We start from the raw sequence: 27,036 nt of genomic DNA, 5'->3' as shown, positions 1-27,036 counted from the left end.
AAGAAAGTTGAAAATTTCTCAATTTTATTCAAGTATGAACTGAATTTATAAAATTGGACCGAAGTCCGATTACAAGTACGTTAAGTAAGAACAAAAATACAAGATGCTCCGACTACTCATCGGAGTCAACCTCTTCAATCGGGAGGAGTTTGGGGGCGATCGGCGTGGCCGCTCGGGCCGGAGTAGCATCAGGGTTCGGAGCTGCCTCACCTTCGATAACCTGATCCGAGACGGCTTCCTCCACGACAATGTCGGCCACCTCTCCCGACATCGGGTCGGCCACTTCTCCTGTGACTTGGCCCTCTGACCCTGGGGGAATGACGCTGCTGAGGTCAAGTTTCGGGTACAGACCCTGGACTGCATCCCGGGCATCCTTATACCCCACTCGGTATGAGGCGAAGCCACTCTCCAGGAGCTCCTCGCGATATTCGTCGGAGCCGCAGAAGTCCTCCACTGCCCGACCTAGAGCCTCTCTCGCCGACTCCGCCTCTGCCTTCGCTATGTCTGCGTCGGCTTGGGTGGTGGACAGGTTCTCTTCAGCCTTGACGAGATTCTCCAGGCTTACCCAAAGTTGCTCGTGCTCGGCCTCGAGCTCGGCGATGCAACCATCCCGCTCGCACTGCAGTCGGTGAGCGGTACGACCCTTACGCCTGGCTTCCTCACGGGCCGACTGAAGTTCGGCCCCCGAGGCAGCCAGGGCATCGGTGAGGCGAGAGATCTCATCCTCGAGCTGGGCCTCACGGTCGACTGACTGCTTCAGCTGCTCGACCATGGTCGCCTTCTCGGCCTCGACGATCTCTGCCTTCTTCTTCCAGGCCGCGAGAACATCGCCGAACCTCCGATACCCGACCTCCAGCTCGGACATGTTGTAAATCAGCTACGAATAACAGGCCGATTGTCAAAAGACCAAGCTGATAGAAAACAATAATTAAAAGTGAAGAAGAGGAGCTCACCTGGATCACAGTCGGGAAGAAGGAAGAAAGCATGTCGGACATCATCCGACTCTTCATGATCTCCTGATCGGCCGGGAGAATGGTTGTCTGGCACAACCTCCTGGCCAAATTATGGTTGGCCAGGGCCGACGCTCCTTCGAAAAGCTGGATGTCGGACGACGTGGCTCGGTCGGCCGACCTTGTGTCGTCACCTGATGCCATCGGGGCCTTCCCTCGTCCGGCCGTCCAGGACCGAAAGTCAGAGAGAGACGGGAAGCTCGAGCTCGACTGGGTCCCTCCTGAGCTCACAGCAGCAACCACTGCAGGTCCTTTGGGCTCACGTGCTTCGGCCCGAACCTCTTCCGTGGGTGGGGGAGCCGACGCTCCTTCGACTGCCCCCTCGGCCAACCCTTCCTCGGTCGGTGCCTCAGGTGGCACCGTCGAAGCCGACAGGGCGACGATCGGCTCGTAGCCCGACGCACGTTCGGCGTCGGGCTGCGTCCCCATCACCACAAGATCGGTCGGCGATGCTATCTGAGGCCTCTTAGGAGGCCGCGATGGTCCGGCCCCGATAGCCGGCCTCTTCCTTGCCGCATGTTGCCGAATCTCGATGTCCGTCAGTCTCATTCTCGATGGCGTACCTGCAATTTCAACAAAAAAGTTAGTACAAATTTGGAGATAGACGAAAAGTTAAGAAACAGCCAACAGGCCGAACTATACCTAGGCGGGGGACCAAGCTCAAGCCGGCGTCATATAGAGCTTGTTCGGTAAGAAGCTCTCTCTGCTTCGGTACCGACATATCTTTGAGTCGGTAAAAATCCTCCCGATCGTCTGCCTCCACTCGGCTATTCTCATTCGGCCGAGTCAGGGGGTCCCCCCAGGGGGAAGAGAACCCCCAGAGAAGTGAAGAGGAAGCAAAGAAAAATTGGTTCTTCATGAATTGACGATGGAAGACCAGTGATGAAGGAAAGACCCTTCCGAGGATTGAAAAACCACCACCCTCGGGCTTTAGAGCGGGGTCGGAGCACAAAGAATGCTCGAAAGAGGGAGATACGAGGATTAGTCGGCAAAAGCCGACACAACAAGGTGAAGCTGACTATCAGTCAGACTGAGTTCGGTGCCGGTTGCACCGGACAAAGTCCGTAATAGTCCAAGATGTTCCGGACAAACTCCGAAATCGAAAAATGAAGATCGGTCCGGAGGTCCTCGACATAGAAAGCCACCTGGCCTGGGGGCGGGTTGTTAACCCGACCGTCGGCCTCAGGAGCGAACAGCCGAAACTGCTCCGGGATGCAGTACTGTTCCCTGAGCCGATCGACGTTCGACCCCGAAAGTGAAGAAACCTCCACCTCCGAGGTCGACCGAGAATCGTCGGTCGGGTTCCCCGACGGACTTCCTTGAGGAGAGGTTCTGGCCATGATGCTAGTCCCAAAGAAGAAGGCTAAGGGAGAAGAAAGAAGAAAATGTCAAGGAAGCGAAAAACAAGGAGACAAAGACAAAGGCTTTCCAAGGAGGAAGGCAGGGACAACTACGTGAAACAAGGGGACCACTCGACCAGAGTCTCGGCAATGAAGCTGTGAAAAGTGGAGTTTTGGATGTAGGTGACCCTGTATATATAGTACCCCTCGACGGTCGGGATGAGAGCACGCCCAACGAGGATCTTTCAGATCTTGACACGTGGCAGCATCTGGATCTTCTCTCGGTTCGACGATTCGACGCACCTGCCCCAGATCAAGCCACGTAGCCCCCATCCGCTTGAACGAGTTCGGCCCAATGGCCCTTTGCCACATGGCGAAAAAAACTGCGTCCCAGGATTCACTAACCGATGGCGGTTTGCGTTCCCGAGGAGACGGCGGAAACGGCGGTTCCTGTTCCCAATGGGATGCCTGATACCAATGAGATGTCTGACGCCTGACCGTTCATCGATACGGTCGCCAGAGTCGGAGCATGATGTGATGGATATCCACTCCTTTCGTCCGAAGCCGTCGCCCACGCGAAAATGCTGGCCAGCGCGACATCCGACTCAGGAGTGGGGGGGACAACTGTTGGGATATACCGACTCACCCTCGGGCCTGTCCGACCGACGTCCGACTCTACCGACCGCACCGACCGACGACTGCCGACATTATCCGACTAAAGGAGTCTCGACCGGACAGACCCATTCTATTCCCGACTAGCCGAGCGGCGGAGCCCAGATTACCGACTCACCGTCGGGAGAGGATGGCAGCCGACGTCCGACTCCCGCAATGTGCCAGACCGGCCGACGGTGTTCTCGGACCTTCACCCGACGTCCCGCAATCGAATACCGACGTATGGTCGGTCAACTCCCCCAAACGTCGTACGACTGCTATGGGCCACTATCCTGACAAGGACATGCGGCATGGCCGCCCTTGGGATATCATCCTGCTAAGGATATGGGTCAACCCCAGTGATTTGACAGCCCACGGCGACTTGACAATCCGCGGCGATTCTGACAGCCTCCGGTGATTTGACAACTCTCCAGTTGTCTGCGCCATTAATGGCAGGACCACGCCGCGCCCTACTATAAAATGGAGAAGGCAACAGTGTCGAAGGAGAGATTCTTTCTAAGCTCCTGGACTCTCTCTCTCATTCTCTCTCTCGAGCTCTCTTCCGCTGAGCCCCTGATTCTTTTCTACTGTTGCCTAATCTCCTCTCTGACTTGACCGTCGGAGGATCTCTGCCGGAGGCATCTCCGATCAGTGTGGACTTCTCTTGCAGGTGCTCATTTCCGACGATTAAGCGATAAGGGGATTGATCGCAACAGGTACTATCATCCCAAACCACAGAGCATCACTCCAATTTTTTTATACAAAAACAACACTCCATTTCTATAATGTTTTTCCCCAACAACGTGCAAAATCTACTCTCTGTAACTTGAAATGTAATTTGAGAAATAATCTCTATCCGGCCATGTAAAGTTAGAAATAAGATCAAAATAAGGTAATATATACTTAAATGGACTAAGGAAATAACAATATTTTGTTAATTTTGTACTGAGGAGAGTTCATCACCAAGGGGAGAACGCCCAATTCAAACCTATCAAATTTTGGCTAGTATGCGGATTACTATCAGCTGAGGGAGAGAGAGAGACCTCTTGGGGGCTTCCTCCTTCGTCACCATTCGCGAGTCTGCACCTCCGCTGCAGCATGCTTAACGCGCACGGAATGGGCACGGAGAGAGACTCGACGCTCCGCGTAAGCCCAACACGCACGAGACAACTTCCCCTCGAAGCAGAAGGACCGACAGGCGGATGACCCCGCAACACCCGAACGTAATCCGAATCCATCTTTGGTTTGGTGCTTGGCTCTGACTACGCTTTCTCGAGTGGGATTCGGGTTCACGAAATCAGAAGGCTCATGTCATACACCCCCACCCACAGCCTGGGTCCATCTAATTGGCTTTCCCCCACACCTGATCCCCAGTTGGTTGTCCTTCCAAAGGAAACGCTACTGACACAACTCAAATTGAGTTTTTGTTCATGTCTCCAGATTTTATCCGAGCTTTGTGGTTGGAATACAGTTGGCTACGTGCTGGGCCAGGACTGTAACGTAAGCCGCGCTATCGCGTTTCGCGGCCGGCGACGACCAAACCGACCAAACAACGATCAGTGGAACAACAAGTCAAAAAGCGGTGTTTCCTAACGTTCAAGCTTTCCCTTTCCCGCATCCTTAACCACAAAGTTTCCTCGCTCATAAAGTCCCCTCCTTAGTCATCATCATCCCAAACCCCAACCCTGAATCCAGGAATAGGTAAAAGAAAAGAATGGCCGACGGCGAGATCATCGTGGTTCCCTTCCACGGCTCCGGCCACATCTTCCCGGCCATTGAGCTCTCCAACCGCCTCGCCTCCCATAACTACCGCATCGCCCTCCTCCTTCCCTCCAACCCCTCCGATGTGTCTCTCCACCCTCTGATCCGGATCGTGGAGTTCTCCATGCCCCACCCTCCCGGTTTTCCTCCGGGACCACCACAACCATCCTCCTCCACTTCTTCTCCTTCCGCCTCCCCATCTGGGACCCACTGGTCCTCCTTCGCTGATTTCCTCGCCAGGCGATTTGACAGCGATGATCCGTCGCCTCCCCCGATCTGTGCCATCGTGGACGTGATGATGAGCCAGCTCTTGGACATCTGCCGTGAATTCGAAATCCCGGCCGTCAGTTTCTTCACCTCCGGCGCCTGCACCACCGCTCTGGATCACGCCATGTCGAAGCTCTCAACGGAGGATTTAGGCCCCGATCGGACAGTCACCATCCCCGGCTTGCCGGAAGAGATGGCTCTTACCTCCCAAGATTTCAACAACCGACCGGGCCATCCGGGTGCTCCACCGCCGATGTTTGGACCAGACCATGGCGGTCCACCACCACATTCCGGCCCCGGCCGTGGCGTCGTACGCCCATTTGGTCCGCCTCCTCCGTTTGGACCCGGCCATTTTGGCGGTCCGCCGCCTCCGCTCCTACCGGGAGACGACATAGCTCCTCCACCGCCACCAGGCCCTGGCCACCATGGAGGCCCTCCGCTGTCACCAAGACGAGGACCGCCGCCGCAGCCTCCATTTGGACACGGGCACTGCGATGGACCTCCCGCACCGCCCACATCCGCCGGCAGTGGTCCACATCCGATGCCACAACTTCGACCGGGAGATGGAGGCGCTCCTCGACCGCCACCGCGGGAAGGCCATGACCACCATCCGCCGCCGGTGCCAGGACACGGGCACTTTGCTGGCCCTCCGCCACCTCCATTTGGACATGGCCACGGTTGCCGTCCTCCACCGCCAGACGTTGGTGCTCCTCCGCCTCCGCCGGATAGAATAGGCCCACGACACCGTGGAGGTCCCCCGGGTACGAGCCTCGCCGATATGGAGAGTGCGATCGCGTTTCTCTTCAACACCTGCGATGATCTGGAGCGTCCGTTCCTAGAGTACCTCAAGAAGGAAACTAAGAAGCCGGTGTGGGGCGTGGGCCCGCTCCTCCCGGCCGCGTTCTGGTCCGCGGCCGGCTCTCTCGTCCACGATGCGGAGGTCCGGCCCAAGCGCGACGACTCCACCGTCAGCGAGCGAGACGTGCTCGAGTGGCTGGACTCGAAGCCGCGTGGCTCGGTGATCTACGTGTCCTTCGGCTCTATCGTGGCCCCTAGCGAGGCGGAGCTGGCTGAGCTGGCGGCCGGTCTGGAGGAGTCGAACCGGCCTTTCATCTGGGCTGTCCAGCACCGTGCGTTGCGGCACGACCCCCGGGGGTTCCCGGTCCACACCGATGGAAGCTTCTCGGAGCTGGAGGGGCTGGCGAGCCGGGTCGGGGGGAGGGGTCTGGTGATCCGCGGGTGGGCGCCGCAGCTGCTTATCCTAAGCCACGGGGCAACGGGGGACTTCTTGACGCACTGCGGCTGGAACTCGACGGTAGAGGCGCTGGGTTGCGGGGTGCCCATGCTGACGTGGCCGGTGCACGGGGACCAACACCACAACGCGAGGCTGGTGACGCGGCGGCTCCAGGCGGGTATCGCTATCAAGTCCGGGTCGGAATCGGTGAGCAAGAACGACGTGGTGGGGGGGATCGAGCGGCTGATGGCGGGCGAGGAGGAGGTGAGGCAGCGGGCCGCCTCGGCGCGGGCGATCTTCGCCGGTGGGTTTCCTCGGACCTCCTCGGCATCCTTAGACGCCTTCCTCGATTTCATCCCGCCGTTATCTGATCCAAAGTCATGACCCTTCAGTCAAATAGTTAGCCTGCTTTAGCGTGTTGGATTTTGCTTTGACAAGTGCGCGGCATGGTAGAACAGCTTACATGTTATGTATTGTATTGGATGTGCATGTTAAGAGACGGTTAGCCTGTCTGTCTATGCTACTACATCGAATCTTGTTGCAAAACCTTGTACTAAGAATAAATATATAAATAAACAAACTTGTATAAATAGTTAGTGTAGCAAGTTGCCGAAGAATCATTCATTTTTTGAGTCCAGAGTTCCATTTACAATAACACAAGATACCATTCTAATGGTCACGTTTAGCATCAAATTATTTTGTTCAGAATTTTGAATGGATGCCGTACCCCTAGCATTTATCCAAACTTAGATGCTTTGTAGATATGCGACAGAAAGAAGCAGAAGCTGCAGCAATAAAGGTCTTCATATGCTTGCTCACAAAGCCACAGAGACTAGGACTTGCTTCAAAATAAAGGCCTCTAACTATGACATTAATAAACATAACCAACAACTTCCTATGCAGCCAAATCGCAATTCAATTTTGCATAAGAACAGCAAGCTTCCCATGTATCGTCAGCTGCCTTCAGGTACCCTTTTGAAGGGCCATCAAAGATACCAGTCAAATTTATAGACGAAAGCAGTAAAGGATGGTAAGCTGTACTTGATAGAGAAATAGGAAATAGATGCCTCTTCTATCATGGTATATGTGAGACAAGCAATGCCCCTTTGAATATTTAAGTAGATGAAAAACATAATGTATAGATGACTCTGCATAACATGAAGTAAAAATTTTATATCCAGATGGATATCGCAATGTTGTCCGCAAGCAGAAAAAGACGGGTGTTACTTCAACATATGTTACAAAATACCTTCATAGGTAAAAATAACCTGTTCAGTCAAACCTTGGACCTCTTATCTCACTAACAGTATAGGAAGTGAAGGACTTGCATGATCTTCAAAGTGCAACATAACATGTATAGATTATTTGGCAGGAGCCAAATTGCTGCATTGAATCTTTGCGTGGAGTCATGTATGCCATTACTAATGGCCCAGGAAAAAAAAGAATATCAGGTTGGGGGGGAGTCTATAATCAACTAATGAATTGAATCATCAGGACTATTGTCAAGCCCTGAAATCATCGCAGATGACAGCTCAAGATGTGACACTCTAACTGCACCAATAAGCTGCTCTGGAAGCTCTTCAGAAGTGTTTGCCTGTGGGTAATTTATAATTGGCAGATGGTTAATATTCTCAGACAGACATAATTAAAAGTTAATATCTTAAACAGGCATGCTAAGAATGATGCATAAATAATTGAAGGCCTTTTCTTTCCGATTCTTCTTGCGCATTGAATGTGAAGCCCTGAGGTCCCAACAAGTGGAGCAATTATACCCATTTTGCTACCTCCTAGTTACAAGTTCATTACATATTTTCATCTAGTATATATTGAAATGAACGCAGAGAGCATCAAGGAAGTATTTCAATAACAGCAAATGTATCTTTATCATATTCTGAACAGCCTTAGAAAAGTTAGCTCTGCACTGGCCCCACAACCCAGAATTCCTGGGATGCCACAGATCACCTATTGTAGGGACTGAACTATCCTGTATATGGGTTCAGCCAGATAACCCAACTCCACTACGTCAATAACTTCTTTCAACATATGATTCTTACTGCTGCTCCATTTGCTTATAGGATATCCTTCAGATATGACAGCTAGGCATTGAAATACCCCCAAAATAATGGGACAGTTGGAGTTGATTGCGTTAACTACACTTAATGGCTTCTCATATTTAAAGAAAGAAAGAAAATAATTTGCATGATTTAAAGAGTTTAAGTAAATTAGCCAAAGAAGCCTCAAGATGTATGGAAATGACAATGATGGGGAACCAAGATTGCGCCATGGTGCATAAAGTGCTGCAACTTAGGGATTTTTCTTGGATCTAATTTTAGTTGTCTCTGTATTTTCGTTTTATTTTAGTTATTTTTAGTTTTAGTGGATTGTTTGGATTAAGGATTGAGATTAAAAGATCTCAACTTTTACCTGTTAAGGCTAACTACGGGACTAGTACTGTTATTTATGATACAGTAACTGGGCTTCAGTGGGGTTATGGAATTTAGAGATAAAGTTGACAGTTAAGGTTTTTTATATATAGGATCTTAAGTTCTATCTGAACATTATGTTTTGGTTGAATGAAAAGAATCCTGAGAAATTTAAAGGCTGCTGAAGTTGCTACCCTGCATGATGCATGGATCTGGTGCGAGACCACCTCCTAGGTGTAATTACTAGGTCCCCAGAGTGAGTCCCAGTCCTATTCTAAACTATACCTTGAATCTTTTTTCGGATTTTTTGTGCCGCCTTCTTAGATTTTTTTTATTTCTTTCTACACCATATTTTTTCCCTTTGTTTTCTTGTTAAGTAATCACATCTCAATCCTATTTCTCTTGATCCTTATTTAGTTTGCCACCAAGCTTTAATCTTTGTTGCAAAAATGTGTTATATGACAGTTAATCAAAGCTCCAATAATGTCATTTTAAGTAGTAGTTCATCTCTAAATTCTAAATGCTTTAGATAGATTGTCTTTAGTAGAGTCCTCTACCTTGCAGACATTTCATCTTCGTAGTTCACTTAGCATGAAAAAACCAGATTTGATCTCTAAGTAATTAGATCTATTTCTACCCAGCTCCAAATCTCTTCATTCCTAATTGAACCATACCCAGCATCAGCATCATAATCAATTTTGCACTGGAATCCCAACTTTCATGGTTCAAATTTTGTTAAAACTCGTCTAAATTTGAAATTCCAGCAATCTATAAGTTTCATGCCTGCTTCCCTAGACCTATAGTCCATCATACCATATGCTCCCATATTAGGCAGCCCAAGAGAGATGGTCATGGCTTCTTGCCTATCAGTGGAAGATGAATGCATTTAATCTGTGCATCAATAACCTGTTCTTCCTACAAGGATGCCTTCCAAGTCCTTTAGGACCTCTAATTCCTCATCTATCAAGGATTAAAATACTGGTACTAATCCCCATACCAGTTCTGCTGTGCAATGAGACAGCATCAGGATGCTATTGTACCAACTCTTGAAATGGTCAAGCATCCCTATATCATATCAAGATGCCAGCTTTTTATTTTTCTAGCTTTTCATTTTTGAAATTTTTGTCATATTTTAGTGAATAACAATGCTTGTGAGTCGATGATGGGTGTATGGTATCATTACTGATACTAAACACTCATGGCTTGTATAAAATTAAAAACTTACCAATAGATATAATTGAAATATCACTTAACCTTGTCCATCACATATCATGTATAATAGAATAATGAGTTTAGATTAGATAATATCAAACTCACTTTGAATCGTGTTTACACCAAATCCTTGCTTGAATGGACATGTCGGAGACACCGAAATGGCATGTGGTAAAAAGAGAACAGGTATAACATGTCTCAGTAAAAGGCTTTAAGGGACAAGGCTGAATACATAACTGGATGAGCAGTTAAGTAAAAGCATCTCACTAGAGAATGAATATATGGAATGACCAAAAAGGAGGTTAATGAGTAGGCTAAATGGAGATATGACAAGAAATTCGGCCAATCAAAATTGTTGTCAATCTGATGGTTGGTGCAGAATGATCATGCTGGAGGACATGCTGAGTGGAAGGCAACTGGCAAGGAGGCAAACATGATTACAACTTTGAAGGGTGGGTAGTTACCATGTACTTGTCTACATATTAGAATTGCACCCTGTGTGAAGGACTGTTCAACAATAAATCTAATCAATCTTATCTGTACCGTTATCTCAATCATTTATCCAAAGAGTAGGCGCAACTTACCTTTCTACTATAAGCCAAGGCTACACCCTTACCATAGGTTAGCGCAACACCCTTCCATCATAGCCCAACGCTATACCCCCATCCATTTCCATCTTCAATTGATGGTGTAACAATGGTGAAAGTCATTAAAGGTCGAGGCACCCAAATCCATGTTGCTCTATAGCCCCCATTTGATCCACACATTTTCGGCTAGCCCAATGCTAGTGGTACAGCAACGCATGCATCTAGTCCTCACCCAATTAAGCTTGGTAGTGTAATAACCTGGCCCTAAAATTTTTCTCCTGTATGAATTTTAGGGCAAAAAACAAAAAAAATAATATATGATGAAGAAGACTCCCAATCTCAACAAAAAGGAAGCCAATTCCAGGGAGAATTCAGCCTCCCCTCTATTCTATAAATAAACCCCTCTCCCCCCTAAGGCTCTTCACTGGTGATCATTACGCCTCTCTCCCTCTTTTCTCCTATTGAAGCCATGGCCTCCCACGCTTATGCCCACCAGAAATCGAAGTTAAGAGCCCACTGGAGCTAAGATAAGGCTCCAATCCCACTTCCTCTCTCTCTTTCCCTTCTTCCCGTGGCATTTGGCACCGTCACCGACCATCGATTTCATCGAAAAATCAAGAAAAGAAAAACCCCTATTTTGTATCCCCTATTTTCTGACTTGTTTTGCTTCTTTTAGCTGCTGACATTGCTGTTCCTTGAAGCCGAACACTAGGCCTAGAAAGCCGGCCTCCTCATGACCCTCCATGATGGAATCTTGGCCGTCGATGAGCAACCAACGATTGAAAATCCTAAAAAGGTGGTTGGATCCCCTATTTTTCTTATTATTTCACGATTTTCATGACTAGCTGGTCACTGCCACTAGCTGTCCTTTGCTCCACTGCCATTGGCTGCTTGCTGCCGCCACCCCTCGCCGGTCCTCTGGTAACTAGCCACCACCCCCTTCCATCCCCTGTTCAGCAAAAGAAAGAAAGAAAAGAAGAAGAGAAGAAAAGAAAAAGAAAAAAAAAAGAAAAGAGTGAGAAGGATTTTTCTCTCTCTCCTTCTCTCTTATGTCTCTCTACTCTCTCTTTCTCTTTCTATCCGATCCATGATCCCTAATATGAACTTGAGACGATCTTTCCAAAGAGATCCGGAACACTTTGATATCCATGCAGCCAGTCGAATGGATTATCCCCACCATGTCGAGTATCTTTGAAAATTTATTATTGAACCCTGTTGATTGATCTTGGTCTTGATCCGATCTGTGCTTCATAATTCTTTGATTGAGTCACTTAGATTTGACACTCAGCTAGGAGGCCCTGAATTGCTCCAGTGCTCGGACAGCCTGTTGGACCGACCATCCAATCTATAGTCTCCTTTCTTTATGATTGAATTTATCGAATAAGGATTGATTATTGTTGCAGCCAACTCCCCATCGTCTGTCGCCGGGAATGAACACTTGCAAGACAACATCCGCACTGACCGAATTTGTGTCCTGCGGAGACCCTCCAATGCTTAATTAGGGAGGGAAGTTGGTGAACAGTAGATGTCAATATTCAGAGTAGCAGAATTCTGGCCAGAAGTGGCTTACCAGCCCTGTTTTTCTTACCCCCTTTTATAGACGAGGTTCTTGTAACCGTCGGACGTGGTCCCGTATTTTATGATGCTAAATCATCGGGCCATAATCACGTAGTGGGTCATTAATTTTTCAATTATGGCACCGTGATGTACGGTCGGTAACCGTTCGTGACGGTTAAAGTATATTGAGCAGATTAGCCGACTGTATGTCGGTAGTAGGCACGGTCATTAGTGGATGATTCTGCTGTATCATCGATCACTAGCCATAAGTTGGTGACATTTGTTCAATCGGTTGATGAGTCGGAGTCGTCAGTTCGATCAATGCTCCATCGAAGTTGCGCATTCGGTCGGTCGGCTATTGTCAAGTCGGAGTCGATCAGTCGGAGTCATACATTCGGTTGGTCTGCTATTGTCGAGTAAGAATCGTGAAGACCAAAGTCAGGGTCGGTGGGTTTACCCCAACAATTGCCCCCCATTCTCAAGTCTAAAGTGATCCAACATGTAAATTATCACGTGGTTTATCACATTAGACGAAGAGAGTTCTATCACATCGAGCCCCGATTTTGACGTCGATTCCTCCAAGATACGGGTGATCTGCTATTTTATCGTATTGGCAGGTACATTCGTCAGTTACACTGACCGGACAATTCGATATCAGTTGTCAGTGTCAGACGTCGTTTCGAAAAGTCGATTCGGTATCAAATGATATGATTCTGACAAGTAAATCTGTTCCACGTGTCCGGATGTTATTGGGTCAGAATTATTCATGCGAATAGGGGTGATGTAGTTTAATCTGGAACAGGTGCATCGAACCGTCTGACCAATGATCGGTCCAGATGTTGCCACATGTCGTCATCTGGTGGATCTTCGATTTGACCGCTCTCATCTCGATCGTTGAGGGATCCTATATATAGGGTCGCTCTCAGCCAAATTTTTACTTTTCACTATCTTTGATGGTGCTGGGACTCTGCCGGGTTGTTGCCCCAACGTCCAAGGTTATCGCTCCCACTCGGGAAGATCGGTCGGAGAATCCGACTGAGTCCCAGTTGAGTCCAGATGTGGAGTCTTCTTCACTTTCAGGACCGAATGTCGAATGGCTCTGGGAGCAGTTTTATATCCCGGAACAGTTTCAACTTTTCGCCCCTGGAGCCAATGGTCGGGTGAATAAGCTGTCATTATGTGCTTCATATCCTCGTCTAAGCCACGCAACCAAGGATGCTAATGACGGTGGATGAAAATTTAAAGCCCTCTTTATTTTCGTACGAGTGGGTCAGACTGTTATGTGGTTGACCAAGCGAGATGGTCAAAGAGTTGTGTCCAGATCTCGATTTGAGCGACATCATCCCTCCATGATCGGAAGATGGAGTTGCTGAAGAAGAAGCCGTTCCGATTCAAGAAGAAGCACCGACTGAGCCCGAAATCGTTCAAATCGGGGATACTACACCCGAACAAAGGAATGATGACGAAGCTTAGTCGGTGTATTTTGCTTTCTCTTTTTGTAATCTGACACTTGTAGTCGAACTTTAGTCCAATTTTGTAACTCTTTTTGATAATGAATGAAAGCATCTTCTTCCAAATTTTGTCTCTTGTTTTGCTTGTTAATAATGCCTACAATGTCTGCGATATAGAATAATCATCGAACATTAATCGATTGTCCGATCATTCGATAGGGCTTGTAGAATATCCGTTAGTCGCATAATCGTTTTGACGTACTTAACAAAATTAGGATAACGATTGTAGGTCGAATATCTCGTGCCCGATGTTTGGTTGGGTTTGTACGTCAAATTATCTGATATCGGTGGCAAGCCGAATATCTTTCAACTGGCTGTAGCCTAGTCGGTATAATTCCAATCTGACCTTGATCGTTTTGGTATTTTTCGTTCCGCTTAGTTGGGACTAAGTCGGCATATTAGTCTTTCGACTATAGTCAGCTTTTGCAATGGAAAGCCGACATTGAGAACTGAAATATAGTCGGCAATTCGATTTTTGTAGTGAAGCCTGTAATCGATGTCGGTTATTGCAGGAGAACCGAGATACAGTTGTCACTGAAGCAGTTGATTCTTTGTGTCTAAGTAAAGAAAACAACTCGGCTTTGGGAATGAAAGCCGACATTCAGTCGGTAGTTGATAAAACTTGTCAAAGACTTGTGATTCTGAAATTCTGATTGTATTTCAAATAATGTACATATCGACGATTTTATTGATAATACATATTCAAATTGTCGGCATTTCACGTTGAATCACCGACCCTTCGAGACTTTCCAACCGATATGCGTCCGGTCTAAGAGCCTTGGCTATTCTGTAAAGTCCTTCCCAATTCGAAGATAGTTTTTCTTGATCCAAAGGCTTTGATACTTCTGCTTTTCTTAAAATCAAATCTCCTGATCAGAAGACCTTCGGCTTGACTCTTGCATTATAATACCGGGCTATCCTTTGCCGATATACAGCCATCAGAATTTGAGCTTGCTGTCAGAGTTCTGGAAGAAAATCTAGATCGGCTCTCTGACATTCAGAGTTGCTCGGTTCACAGTATTGTTCGACTCTTGTTGATGGTAATCCGATCTCGAGTAGTATCATTGCTTCTGTTTCATAAGCTAAATTAAAGGGAGATTCTCCTGTCGGTATGTGGAGAGTTGTCCGATACGCCCATAAGATCGGATATAGCTCTTCCACCCAGAGATCTTTGGCTTCATTCAATCAGATTTTCAGCTCGTGCAGGATTGTTCGGTTGGTTACTTCCACTTCACCATTTGATTGCGGATAGCCGACCGAAGTGAGTTTGTGCGTGATATGAAATTTCGCACAAAACTCTTTGAAATTTTGATTGTCAAATTATCGATCATTGTCGATGATGATGGTGTGTGGCAAACCGAATCTATAAATGATGAATTTCTGAATGAAGTCTTTCATCTTGCTTTCGGTGATTTGTGCCAAAATTTCGGCTTCTACCCATTTGGTAAAGTAGTCGATGACGATCACTATGAATTTTCTCTGACCAGATGTCGGGAGAAAAGGACCAAGTATGTCAATCCCCCATTGTACGAAGGGCTATGGTGCTACAATCGATGTCAGCTGATTAGCCGGTTGATGTTGTATATTCGCATACTTTTGACATGGTTCACATCTTCGGATGAGTTCAGCTGCATCTTTTTTCATGGTGGACCGATAATATCCTTGTCGAAGGACTTTATAAGCTAGAGACTTGCCCCACAAATGATTTTCGCAAATCCCTTCGTGTACTTCTCTGAGTGCATAGTCGGCATCTGTAGGTCCCAAACACTTCAGCAAAGGAAGAGAGAAAGACCTTTTATATAGATAACCATTTATCATCACATATTGAGAGGCTGTCCATTGGAGTCATTTAGCCTCTAAAGAATCCACAGGAAGGGTCCCATCAGTCAGGTATTGGACGATCGGATCCATCCAACTTGATTTGATAATAAGCTGCAATACTTTCTCGACTTTGTCAATGCTCGGCTGCTTGAGACATTCGACAAATATTCGACCCAGCGAGTTGAAAGCAGTAGTAGCCAGTCGTGAAAGTATGTCGGCCCGAGCATTCTCGATTCTGGAGATGTGAAAGATCTCGAAGTGCTTCAAGCTTGCCATAACATCTTTCATCTTTTGAAGGTATTTCATCATAGTAGGATCTCGGGCTTTAAATTCACCCTTGACTTGTCCAGCAATCAGTTGTGAGTCAGTGAAGACCTTCAAACTGTCGATCTCGAGCTCTTTGGCTATCTTCAAGCTGGCCAAAAGTGCTTCATATTCGGCTTGGTTATTTAAGGCTTTAAAATTGAACTAAAGGGCGTATTCGGTGACTACCCCTTCGAAATTTATGAGTATAAGGCCGACTCCACTACCCTGTGCATTAGATGCTCCGTCAATGTGCAGCACCCAGGTCGACTCTAGGTCGGGGTCGGAAGTCGTATCCTCTTTTATTTTGTTGTCATCTGTGTTTTCTGGCTTATTGTCGGATATGGTACATTCGACAACAAAATCAGCTAGGACTTGTGCCTTCATGGACGGTCATGGACGATATTGAATGTCGAATTCACCAAGCTTTACTGCCCACTTTGCCATCCGACCTGACGTATCAGGTTGATATAAGATCGCCTTCAGCGGCTGATCTGTCAAAACTATAATTTGATGGGCTTGAAAGTACGGACGAAGTCGTTGTGCTGATATAATCAGGGCGTAGATCATTTTCTCTGTCCATGAGTATCGAACTTCGGCATTGTGAAGTACTTTGCTGGTGTAGTAGATTGGTCGATGAATTCGATTCTCATCCTCCTGGACGAGTATCGAACTACTGCTTCTGCTGAAGTTGTCAAGTAGAGATATAATGTCTCTCTGACCCTTGGTTTTGTTAGCAAGGATGGAGAAGCCAAGTATTGTTTCAAGTCTTCGAAAGATTGTCGGCATTCATCTGACCATGAGAAATCCTTCGTCTGCCGTAAAATTTTGAAGAATGACAAGCATCTCTCAGCCGACCTAGAAATAAATCGACTGAGTGCGGCAATCCTTCCACTGAGTTGCTGTATCTTTTTCTTTGAACTCGGATGCTTCATATCGATGATGGCTTTGATTTTTTTGAGATTAGCCTCGATCCCTCGTTGTGAAACAAGAAATCCGAGAAATTTCTCGAAGGTCACTCCAAATGCACATTTGGCCGGATTTAATTTCATCTGATGCCGTCGGAGTGTGCTGAAAGCTTCCTCCAGGTCCCAAACATGATCTAAAGTTTGGGGACTCTTCACCAGTATATCGTCCATATATACTTCCATGTTCCGTCCGATCTGCATCTTGAAGATCTTGTTGACAAGCCATTGATAGGTAGTGCCGGTATTTTTCAGACCGAAAGGTATTACTTTGTAGCAGTATATGCCTTTGTCGGTCACAAAAGTCATCCTCATCTTCTGGTGCCATACGGATTTGGTTATATCCGACAAAGGCATCCATAAAACTCAGAAGTCGGTGGTCGGAAGTCGCATCGACCAATTGGTCAATCTTTGACAAAAAAAAGCTGTCCTTCGGACAGACTACATTCAGATAAATATAGTCAATACAGATCTTCCACTTTCCATTAGCTTTTCTCACCATTACCACATTGGCAAGCCAGTCGGGATATGTAGCTTCTCTGATGAAGCCTGCTGCAAGGAGTTTGTCGACTTATTCATCAATGACCTTTTATCTTTCAGGAGCAAAAGGCCGTTTCTTCTTTCTCACCGGCTAATATTTGGGTTGATGTTAAGTCGGTGAGTTATTATTTCTGGAGGAATTCCGGGCATGTCGGTGGCCGACCAAGCAAAAATATCGGCATTGGCCCTGAGCAATTTTATTAGTTGTTGCCGCTCTGAGTCGGGCAATTGTGATCCAATTCGGACCGTTTTCTCAGGATCTTCTTCTTTTAATGGGATGAAAATCAGTTGTTCAGCCGGTTCACCCCTCTCCTGATTTTCTCTTTGGTCCAATTTGTCAACGGCAAAGAGTCTTCAGATTTGTTATTTTGAGTGGAGACAAGGAAGCAACATCGGGCGAGTTGTTGATCTCCACGTATTTTTCTGACTCAATGTCTTGTTGGAAATCGGACTAATAGATGGTATGTCGAAACCACTGCTCTTAGGGCATTAAGCCCGGGTCATCCGAGTATGGCGTTATAAGCTGAAGGTACCCGAACTACTGTGAACGTTATGAAAATAGTGCTCTATTGTAGTTCGATCCCAGCGGTTAAGAAGAGAGAGATTTCTCCTTCCACTGTGACAGCATCTCCTGTGAAGCCGACCAATGGTATTGAAACTCTTCTGAGTCGATCACTCGGCAGTCGCATTCGGGAGAAAATCGAATAAAATAAAACATCAATCGAGCTTCCATTATCTACAAGGATTCTTTTTACATCATAGTTTGTTATTGTTGCTGAAACAACAACAGCATCATCATGGGAAGTCTGAATTTTTCGAACATCTTCTTCCGAAAAAGTTATTATATTGTCGAGTCGTCGTCGCTTTGCCAACTCATCTTCGGAAGTTGCCCCCCTGTCCAATCGTTCGGAGACCATGTTGATCACCCCTGCGGTCGGTTGATTATTTATAGCCTCTCCAGTTTGCAGTTAAGGTCATCGATCAGCAGGAGATTGAGTCGGTGGATCTCTCCGGTATTTATCGAGGTAGCCTCGTCGAATCAGGGCTTCTATCTCATCCCTGAGCTGAATGCATTGTTCGGTATCGTGATCGTGATCACGATGGAATCGATAATATTTCTTCCGATCGTGGCCCTCGGCAATGCCTTCATCGATGGGGAGTGTTGTAGATATTCCGCTCCTTCGATCTCCATGAAGATCTACGCACGAGGAGCGAAAAAAAGAGTATAGGAGTCATACCTACCGTAACTCGACCTTGGACTCCGTCGTCGGGGTGAAGCCCGCTTATTGGATGGTGGTCGACTTGATTCGGTCGGAGCTCCTTCCTTCTTTTGCTTCTTCTTCTTCTGACTTTTGCCTTCTGTCTGGCGTTGGTTAGAAGCTCCTTCATCTGCGCGCATGTATTTGTATGCGCGCTCCAAAAGATCAGCATAAGTCCAAGGGAGAGTTTTGTCCAAAGAATATTTAAATCGAGATTCCCTCAGACCTCTTTTTCTGATCGAGATAGCCATGTTTTCATTGAGGTCTTTGACCTCAAGCGTGGCCGCATTAAAGCGAGCCATGAAATCCCGAAGTGTTTCAGTCTCTCCTTGTTTAATCGAGAAAAGACTATCAGAAGTGCGTGGCGACCTTCGACTAGTGCTGAAGTAAACCATGAAAGAATGTTCTAGCTGCTCAAAAGAATATATGCTTTCCGACTGAAGCCCGGAATACCAAGCTCGAGCAGCTTTTCGAAGAGTTACCGGGAAGCCGATGCATAAGAGCGCATCGGTGGCCCTCTGAATTATCATGAGAGCCTTGTAGCTCTCAAGGTGGTAGATTGGGTCGGTGGATCCGTCGTATGGCTCCACCTGAGGCATCTTGAACCGAGATGGGATCGGTTGGTCCAAGATGTGTCGAGAAAGCGGCTGGACGATGTGAAAGTCGTAGTCGTTGGAGGACTCCGATCTTTCACTTGAAGCTGAGCAAGTTGGCGATTGATCTATTGAAATTTACGTTCATAATCATCAAGTCGTCGTTGGAAAACTCCGGGGGTGGAACCTCTCGATGAGTAGAAGGAGAAGCAGACGGTGTTCGCGGTCGCTTCCCCTCCTTGCTCGATCCAACTGAGAAGAAGAGGGACGCCGTGAATGGTGGGTGGCGTGTCGAGAGTGCCGCGAGTGCCGTTACTCGTCCCAATGAGAGAGCTGAGATGGTCGCTCTGGTGAAGGAGATTGTGATCGCCGTGGATGACGGCGGCTGTGCCTGAATGGCACCGATTGCGCCACTGGTTGTTCTGCTGATGGCTGTGGTGACTGAGTCTGCTACTGCTGGAGGCTTCTGACCGCCTCCGTAAGAACAGTCATCTACTATACGAGTGCAGTGATCTGGACATCTGTGGTGACTACAAGACGTGAGGAACTAGGCTCTGCTACTGAAGGAGGAGGAATCTCTTCCCAACGGGAAGAGTGTCTCGTCGATCCGGTTGCAGTCGAATGTTGGGCTCTAATTTTTGCCATGATGAACATTGTCTCTCTCCCCCTACCTGGCGCGTCAATCTGTTGTAGCCAACTCTCCGTCGTCTGTCATCGGGAACGAACACTTGCAAGACAATGTCTGCACTGATCGGATTTGTGTCCGAAGAGGACCCTCCGATGCTTAAATTAGGGAGGAAAGTTGGTGAATAGTAGATGTCAATATTCAGAGTAGTAGAGTTCTGGCCAGAAGTGGCTTACCAGCCCTGTTTTTCTTACCCCCTTTTATAGACAAGGTTCTTGTAACCGTCGGACGTGGTCTAGTATTTTATGGCGCTAAATCATCGGGCCATAATCACATAATGGGTCATTAATTTCTCAATTATGGTGCTGTGATGTGCGGCCGGTAATTGTTCGTGACGGTTAAGGCATATTGAGCAGATTAGCCGATTGTATGTCGGTAGTAGGCACGGTCATTAGTGGATGACTCTACTACATCGTCGGTTATTGGCCATAAGTCGGTAACATTTGTTCAATCGATTGATGAAGAGTCGGAGTCGTCAGTTCAGTCAATGCTCCATCGAAGTTGTGCGTTCGATCGGTCAGTTATTGCCGAGTCGGAGTCAATCAGTCGGAGTCATACGTTCGGTCGGTCGGCTATTACCGAATCGGAGTCGTGGAGACCAAAGTCGGGGTTGGTGGGTTTACCCCAATAATTATATTTTAACATATTAAATAGGTTCGATAAACTCATCTAGCAAAGTTTGAAGGATTAGGATGGAAGAGGTAAGTAACATCGACACTTCTTATTTGTTTTCAAATCATCGGATACTTTCAATACTTAAGACTTTATGAAATATAAAAAGAATATTTGACATCAATGATTCTGTATTTTCTTAAATTAAGGATCACACATATGATATTATGCAAATCATGTATTATTATGAAAAATATGGTTTTATGGATATTCTAATAATAATAATTTTTTTGTGAACTATGAATCCTATATTCATGAAAATCTGTACACTTATTATAAAAGCACTAATTTCATGATTGTTTCACTTTATAGATTATAAACTTTGTAAAGTTGTTAAATATCTTTCAACTTATTTATTTATGATGTAAGAATATGTATTTTAACAAAATATGATTTAAGAAGTATGACTATGGGCTCTCAAATAACTATGTACGGCCCCACCAATGGGTTACAATAGTTAGCATACGGTCCTTGTCAGTAGGTTATAAATAGCTTGGCATACGACTCTCGTCAGTGGGTTATAGTAGCTCAACACACGGCCCTCACTAATAGATTATAGTAGCTCGATATACGGCCCTTGCTAGTAGGTTACAATAGCCTGGCATAGCCCTTGCCAACGGGTTATAGTAGCTTGGCATATGGCCCTCACTAGCATGTTATAGTAGTTGGCATGATTTGATTTTATCTTTGTCATGGATATATAGGATGACCATAGCATTTAGTTTGAAAAAATTATTAAGAATTATGATATGGCAAAATGAAATGATTTTTGATTTTATTTATAAAGTTAACATGATTAATAAATTTATTTATTTTATGCATTGAAAACTACGTTTATGTAAATTACATGATTTATGCATATGCAAGAGCATCATTGATTTATGATATACTATTATTATGAAAGTTTTATACTTTAATGATAATCATCTTTTCTAAATGATTTATTGATTCATGTATAAACTTATTTTTGATCCCATAAGATACTATAAGGTTTATTTATTAAGCTAGTGTAGCTCATTTCATATTTTTCCTTTATAGAGGAGTAAGGTTAGGAACGACAAATGATCTAGGCTTGGGGGTCTACGCTAGTTTGAAAATTATTAGATAATTATAGACTTGTCATCAACTATTTATGAATTTTGAGATATGGCTTTGGTATTTAATTTTAAATTTAGATGCTTTGAACTAATCTTGATTTAATTACTTGATGAATGATGGAATTGAAGGTTTTATCATAATTTATTTGTGATGGGTTTTAGCTAATTATGGTTGTTTGTTAGGCTTCGTGTATTGAGGACAGCATCCCTTGGTAACATGGCTGTGTTATGTCCCGGATTTGGGGCATGACATTTTATGATATCAGAGAAATAGATTTGATCATAGGTAGAACTTAAGTTTATGATTATGGTTAGTAGGGTTAGACAGACGGAGAGTATAGAAGAATTAATCTAGATTGGAATTGTACTGTAGAAATGTAGTGGAGTATTTGGTGAAGATTAAGTAATCCTATTTATTTAGAGAATAAAAATATGTTAAGCTTCGAGGATGAAACTCTTTTAAGGGAGATAGAATATAATAACCCGATCCTAAAATTTTTTCCTGCATGAATCTTAGGGCAAAAAAGAAAAAAATTAATATAGGATGAAGAAGACTCCTGCTGCAAGTCTTCTTCCACTCGATCTCAACGAAGAGGAAGCCGATTCCAGGGAGGATTCGACCTCCCCTCCATTCTATAAATAAACCCCTCTCCCCCTTAAGGCTCTCCACTAGTGATCATCGTGCCCCTCTCCCTCTTTTCTCCTATTGAAGCTGCAGCCTCCCGTGCTTATGCTCGCTAGAAATCAAAGCTAAGAGCCCACCAAAGCCAAGGTAAGGCTCCAATCCCACCTCCTCTCTCTTTCCCTTCTTCCCATGGCATTTGGCACTGTCACCGGCCATCGATTTCACCAAAAAAATAAGAAAAAGAAGAACCCCTATTTTGTATCCCCTATTTTCTAATATGCTTCACTTTTTCCAACTGCTAGCATTGTTGTTCCTTGAAGGCAAACTCTAGGCCGAGAAGTCCGGCCTCCCCACAACCCACCATGATGAAATCTTGGCCGCCGATGAGCAACCAACGATGAAAATCCTAGAAAGGGGGTCGGATCCCCGATCCTCTATTTTTCATATTTTTTCATGATTTTCTTGACCAACCGGTCACCATCTCCAGCCATCCTCTGCTCCACCATCGGCTGCTTGCTGTCGTCACTCATCGTCGATCCTCCTACGACTAGCCACCACCCCCTTCCATCCCTGTTCGGCCAAAGAAAGAAAAGAAGAAGAAGAGAAGAAAAGAAAAAGAAAAAAAAGAAAAGAGAGAGAAGGATTTTTCTCTCTCCTTCTATCTTATGTCTTTCTACTCTCTCTTTCTAATCCATGGTCCCTAATATGAACTTGAGATGATCATTCCAAAGAGATCTGGAACCGCTTTGATTTCTGTGCAACCAGTCGAACTGATCATCCCCACCATGTTGAGTATCTTTGAAAATCTATTATTGATGAACCCTATTGATTAATTTTGGTCTTGATTTGATATGTGCTACACGATTCCTTGATTGAGACACTTCGTTTTGACACTCAGTTAGGAGGCCCTGAATTGCTCTGGTGCTCGACTAGCCTATTGGACCAACCATGCAATTTACGGTCTTCTTTCCTTATAATTGAAAGAATTAATTATGTTTTAATATGTTAAATAGGTTCGATAAACTCATTTGGTGAAGTTTGAAGGACTATGACAAAAGAGGTAAGTAACCTTGACACTCCTTACTTGTTTTCGAATCAATGGATGCTTTCAATGCTTAAGACTTTACGAAATATAAAAAGAATATTTGACATTGATGATTATATATTTTCTTAAATTAAGGATCAAGCATATGATATTATGTAAATTATGCATTGTCATGAAAAGTATGGTTTTATGGATATTCTAATAATAACAGTTGTTTATAAACTATGAACCCTATATTTATGAAAATCTGTATAGTCATTATGAAAACACTGATTTCATGATTGTTTCACTTTATAGATTATGAACTCGGTAAAGTTGTTAAATATCTTTCAACTTATTTATTTACAATGTAAGAATATATATTTTAAGAAAATATGATTTAAGAAGTATGACTATGGGCTCTCAGATAGCTATATATGGCCCTCGCCAGTGGATTATAATAGCTTGGCATATGGCTCTCGTGAGCAGATTATAGTAGCTTAGCATACGGTCCTCGCCAGCGGGTTATAGGAGCTCGGCACACGGCTCTTACCAGCAGGTTATAGTAGCTCAGCATACGGCCCTCTCTAGTAGATTACAATAGCTCGGCATACGGTCCTTGCTAGTGGGTTACAATAGTTTGGCATGCGGCCCTTGCTAGTAGGTTATAGAAGTTGGCATAATTTGATTTTATCCTTGTCACAAGTATAAGGTGACCATAGCATTTAGTCTGAGAGAATTATTAATAATTATGATGTGGCAAAAATAAAATGATTAATGACTTTATTTACAAAGTTAACATGATTAATGAATTTGTTTATTTTATGTATTAGAAACTATGTTTATGTAAATTGCATGATTTATGCCTATGCAAGAGCATCATTGATTTATGATATACTATTATTATGAAAGTTTTCTACTTTAATGATAATCATCTTTTCTAAATGATTTATTGATCCATGTATAAACTTATGCTTGATCCAGTAAAATAGTGGAAGGTTTACTTATCGAGTTGGTGTAGCTCATTTTTCTTTTTATTTTATAAAGAAATAAGGTTAAAAACGACAGATGATGTAAGCTTGGGGATCTATACTAGCAAGCTTGAAAATTATTAGATAATTATGGACTTGTCGTTAACAATTTATGAATTTTGAGATATGGGTTTGGTATTTAATTTTAGATTTAGATGCTTTGAACCAATCTTGGTTTAATTACTTGATGAATGATGGAATTTAATCTTTTATCATAATTTATTTATGATGGATTTTAGCTAATTATGATTGTTAGGCTTCGTGTTATCGAGGGCAGCATCCCTTGGTAGCATGGCCATGCTATGTCCCAGATTTGAGGTGTGATAGGTAGGCTATCATCTACCTAGACCAACCAAGCTCTCCGAGAATTCCAAGTTCCTTAGCTCACCCAAAATGGGATGGAAAAGGCAATAACAAATTCCAAGTGGAGTGTCTATGGGTCTTGTATATGTCAGGATCTTGTTCGTAATCAAACCAGATCTGCCATGCTTCCTCTCCTTTCTCCTCTCCCTTCCTCTTTCTTTCTATCTTCTTCTCTCTCCCCATATTCATCTCTACCAACACACTTTCATGCCCATGCCTATGAGAAAAGAGAGCATGACCCCTTAGTTGCCGCTTTCCTCAAACTATTTTTCTTAAAAGGATAGAGAACTAGACAGGTAGCATTTCATATGTTAATCCCGACCAATTTTGGTTGGGACTAGTAGGATGTCTAATAAGCCCAAAACTAGTTTGATGTAGACCACACCCAGGTACCTATTCCTTGTCAAAATGGTATAATAGTGGTGGTAGTGGCCCATTCTGCCAAAACCTAAAACCTTGACATATTACTAATATATAATGCAAACTCTAGAGAAGGACGTTTGTGATCCTTCAAACTTTCAATTGTCTCACCCGATCTAATGAGAGATATGAAAAATTAAAATGAATAAAAGAAACCAACATTCTCCAACAAGAGAAAGGAATTTGGATGCATAAGTGGAGAAGAAAAAATAATAAAACTAAGTAGGTAGGAAAGGGAAAAACTGAACTCTGGATAATTTCTTTCTGTGGAGTCAAGATACAAATCCAATGAACTGAAACAGTCTAGCAAATCCTATCTCTATGAAAAGAAAGAAATTCGAATGCGCAGTATTAGAATAAAAGAAAATGTGAGGAAAAAATCTGGGTCCATGGGAAGATGAAAAAGAGACCATACTCTAGATAGACCTTTTCTTTAAGAGAGAGCTTTAGTTAGAACTTCAACTGGATAAAAACTCTGATGTGATCAAGATCTGACACAATCACTATGCCTCTCATCTATCGGATGAACACTATAATTTTGATCGACATATTCATTTATCCATCAAATGCTTGTCTTTCTTCGTAAATCATGTGCATGGTATGTGAAAATGTCTAGTATTTTGAATATGAAGCTTCCATAATTGAAATCAAGCAGATTAACAGATTGCCTGAACTGGAAACATTGGAGTAGATTACCTGTATAAGAAATGCCATATCAACTACCAATGATGTAACTACACCTAATACAAGCCCCAAAACTCCATTGGCTACTGTAGATGAACCAATGTCAACATCTATCTGCGAATTCCTACCAAAAGTCAGACATCTGGTATCTTCTCATGCTGCAAGTAACAAATTATTTTTGATAGTTCTGTTACCTCCAAGTACTTTGGTCTACGAATGTATGTACAATCAACTGCTTTCCCCAATAAACAGGGGGAGCTTCCAATGCTTTGGCGCACAATCCAGGAGCCCTGCATAAACAAGCTTCAGTCAAGAAAAGATGATACACAACCCTTTAATGGGTCATCATGTGTTATGCTGAGTATGAACTATAATAGGAAGGTGATGCAGACCTTCGGAACAGATGGAATGAGCTTGAACCTGCTATTACGAAATTCATCATCACCATCAACAAAACGCTGCAATAATGATTCTGGTACCAGTTGTTTCATTACAAAATAGAAGACCATACTATAATTGGTTGATCCTGGAATCTGCAAGACTACCAAGTTAATTTTTTTTGCTCATGGATTTGAAGTGCATGAATATATATATATATATATAGATAGATAGATAGATAGATAGATAGATAGATACATATGTGTATATATGTATGTATGTATGTATGCATGCATGCATGCATACAGATATATATACACATATATATCAGAAAAAGAAGATCTAGAAACACATTGATATGTTTGCAAGCTGTTGGAGCTTAAGCAGCTTAATTAACCGAAAGAAGTTTGGTTCAGTCATTTACAGAGACAGGGATTTAGTCAGGCTAGAAAGATATCATGAATAGGATTATTCCAGAGTCCAGATACTTGGATAAAAGACAATAAAGATGAACTCATCAGCAAAATATCCTACAACAGAACTTAAGGAGGTCGATGTTCTCTTTCAGTTCAATATGAATCCCATAAAATGCATATATGCATTATGGCTGAATGGAATAAGAAATAATCATTCTGCACTGACAGATATGCCCATTTGAGTGTTCTGCCAAGTTTTAACTCTACAGGAACAGATAAAACTCACGTTTCCTTGTGAGTACTTTATCTTGAACCAAGTAAGGTAACAGAAGAAGAATACCCATTTGCAAGTTAGGTGGAAGAAAGAAATAGATATCCAAAGATTAGCCAATGCAAAGCAGTTTAAGATTTATAACAGAAAAATCAAAAACTCACCTGTAGATTTATGATCAATGAGAATAGTCCTTTCTCAGAGGCAACCTACATCAGCAGAGAACTTTTATTGAGGGAAAAAAGATTACTTTGACATGCCATTTACTTCTATAGACACGCAGAAAACTGCTTATGCATAAAGCTATAACAATTAAGATAATTTTACACCAATTAC

At 44.2% G+C, this 27,036-nt stretch overlaps 2 protein-coding genes across 5 annotated transcripts in view; one reads left to right on the top strand and one right to left on the bottom strand.

Annotated features, from left to right (window-relative positions):
* The first annotated feature begins 3,873 nt into the window (after positions 1-3,873).
* LOC105059277 (uncharacterized) lies at positions 3,874-6,853 on the top strand. Its single transcript, XM_010942520.4, has one exon. The coding sequence runs from the start codon at positions 4,716-4,718 to the stop codon at positions 6,645-6,647; it is 1,932 nt and encodes a 643-aa protein (XP_010940822.1). The 5' UTR covers positions 3,874-4,715; the 3' UTR covers positions 6,648-6,853.
* Positions 6,854-7,353: 500 nt separating this feature from the next.
* Positions 7,354-27,036, bottom strand: part of LOC105059276 (protein ENHANCED DISEASE RESISTANCE 2) — a 64,563-nt gene continuing 44,880 nt past the window's right edge. For all 4 annotated transcript variants that reach the window (XM_073249708.1, XM_073249707.1, XM_073249706.1 and 1 more), the window contains 5 exons: positions 26,865-26,909; positions 26,028-26,168; positions 25,830-25,925; positions 25,648-25,749; positions 7,354-7,857 (listed from right to left, as the gene is read on the bottom strand). In XM_073249708.1, coding sequence (XP_073105809.1) covers positions 7,738-7,857; positions 25,648-25,749; positions 25,830-25,925; positions 26,028-26,168; positions 26,865-26,909 — 504 coding nt within the window. In that variant the 3' untranslated portion in view covers positions 7,354-7,737. The remainder of the gene's footprint in view (positions 7,858-25,647; positions 25,750-25,829; positions 25,926-26,027; positions 26,169-26,864; positions 26,910-27,036) is intronic.

The sequence above is a fragment of the Elaeis guineensis genome, chromosome 16, assembly GCF_000442705.2.
Source record: "Elaeis guineensis isolate ETL-2024a chromosome 16, EG11, whole genome shotgun sequence".
Lineage (NCBI taxonomy): Eukaryota > Viridiplantae > Streptophyta > Magnoliopsida > Arecales > Arecaceae > Elaeis > Elaeis guineensis.
Note: the sequence above shows the minus strand (reverse complement) of the source record. Positions and strands in the feature narration are given on the sequence as shown.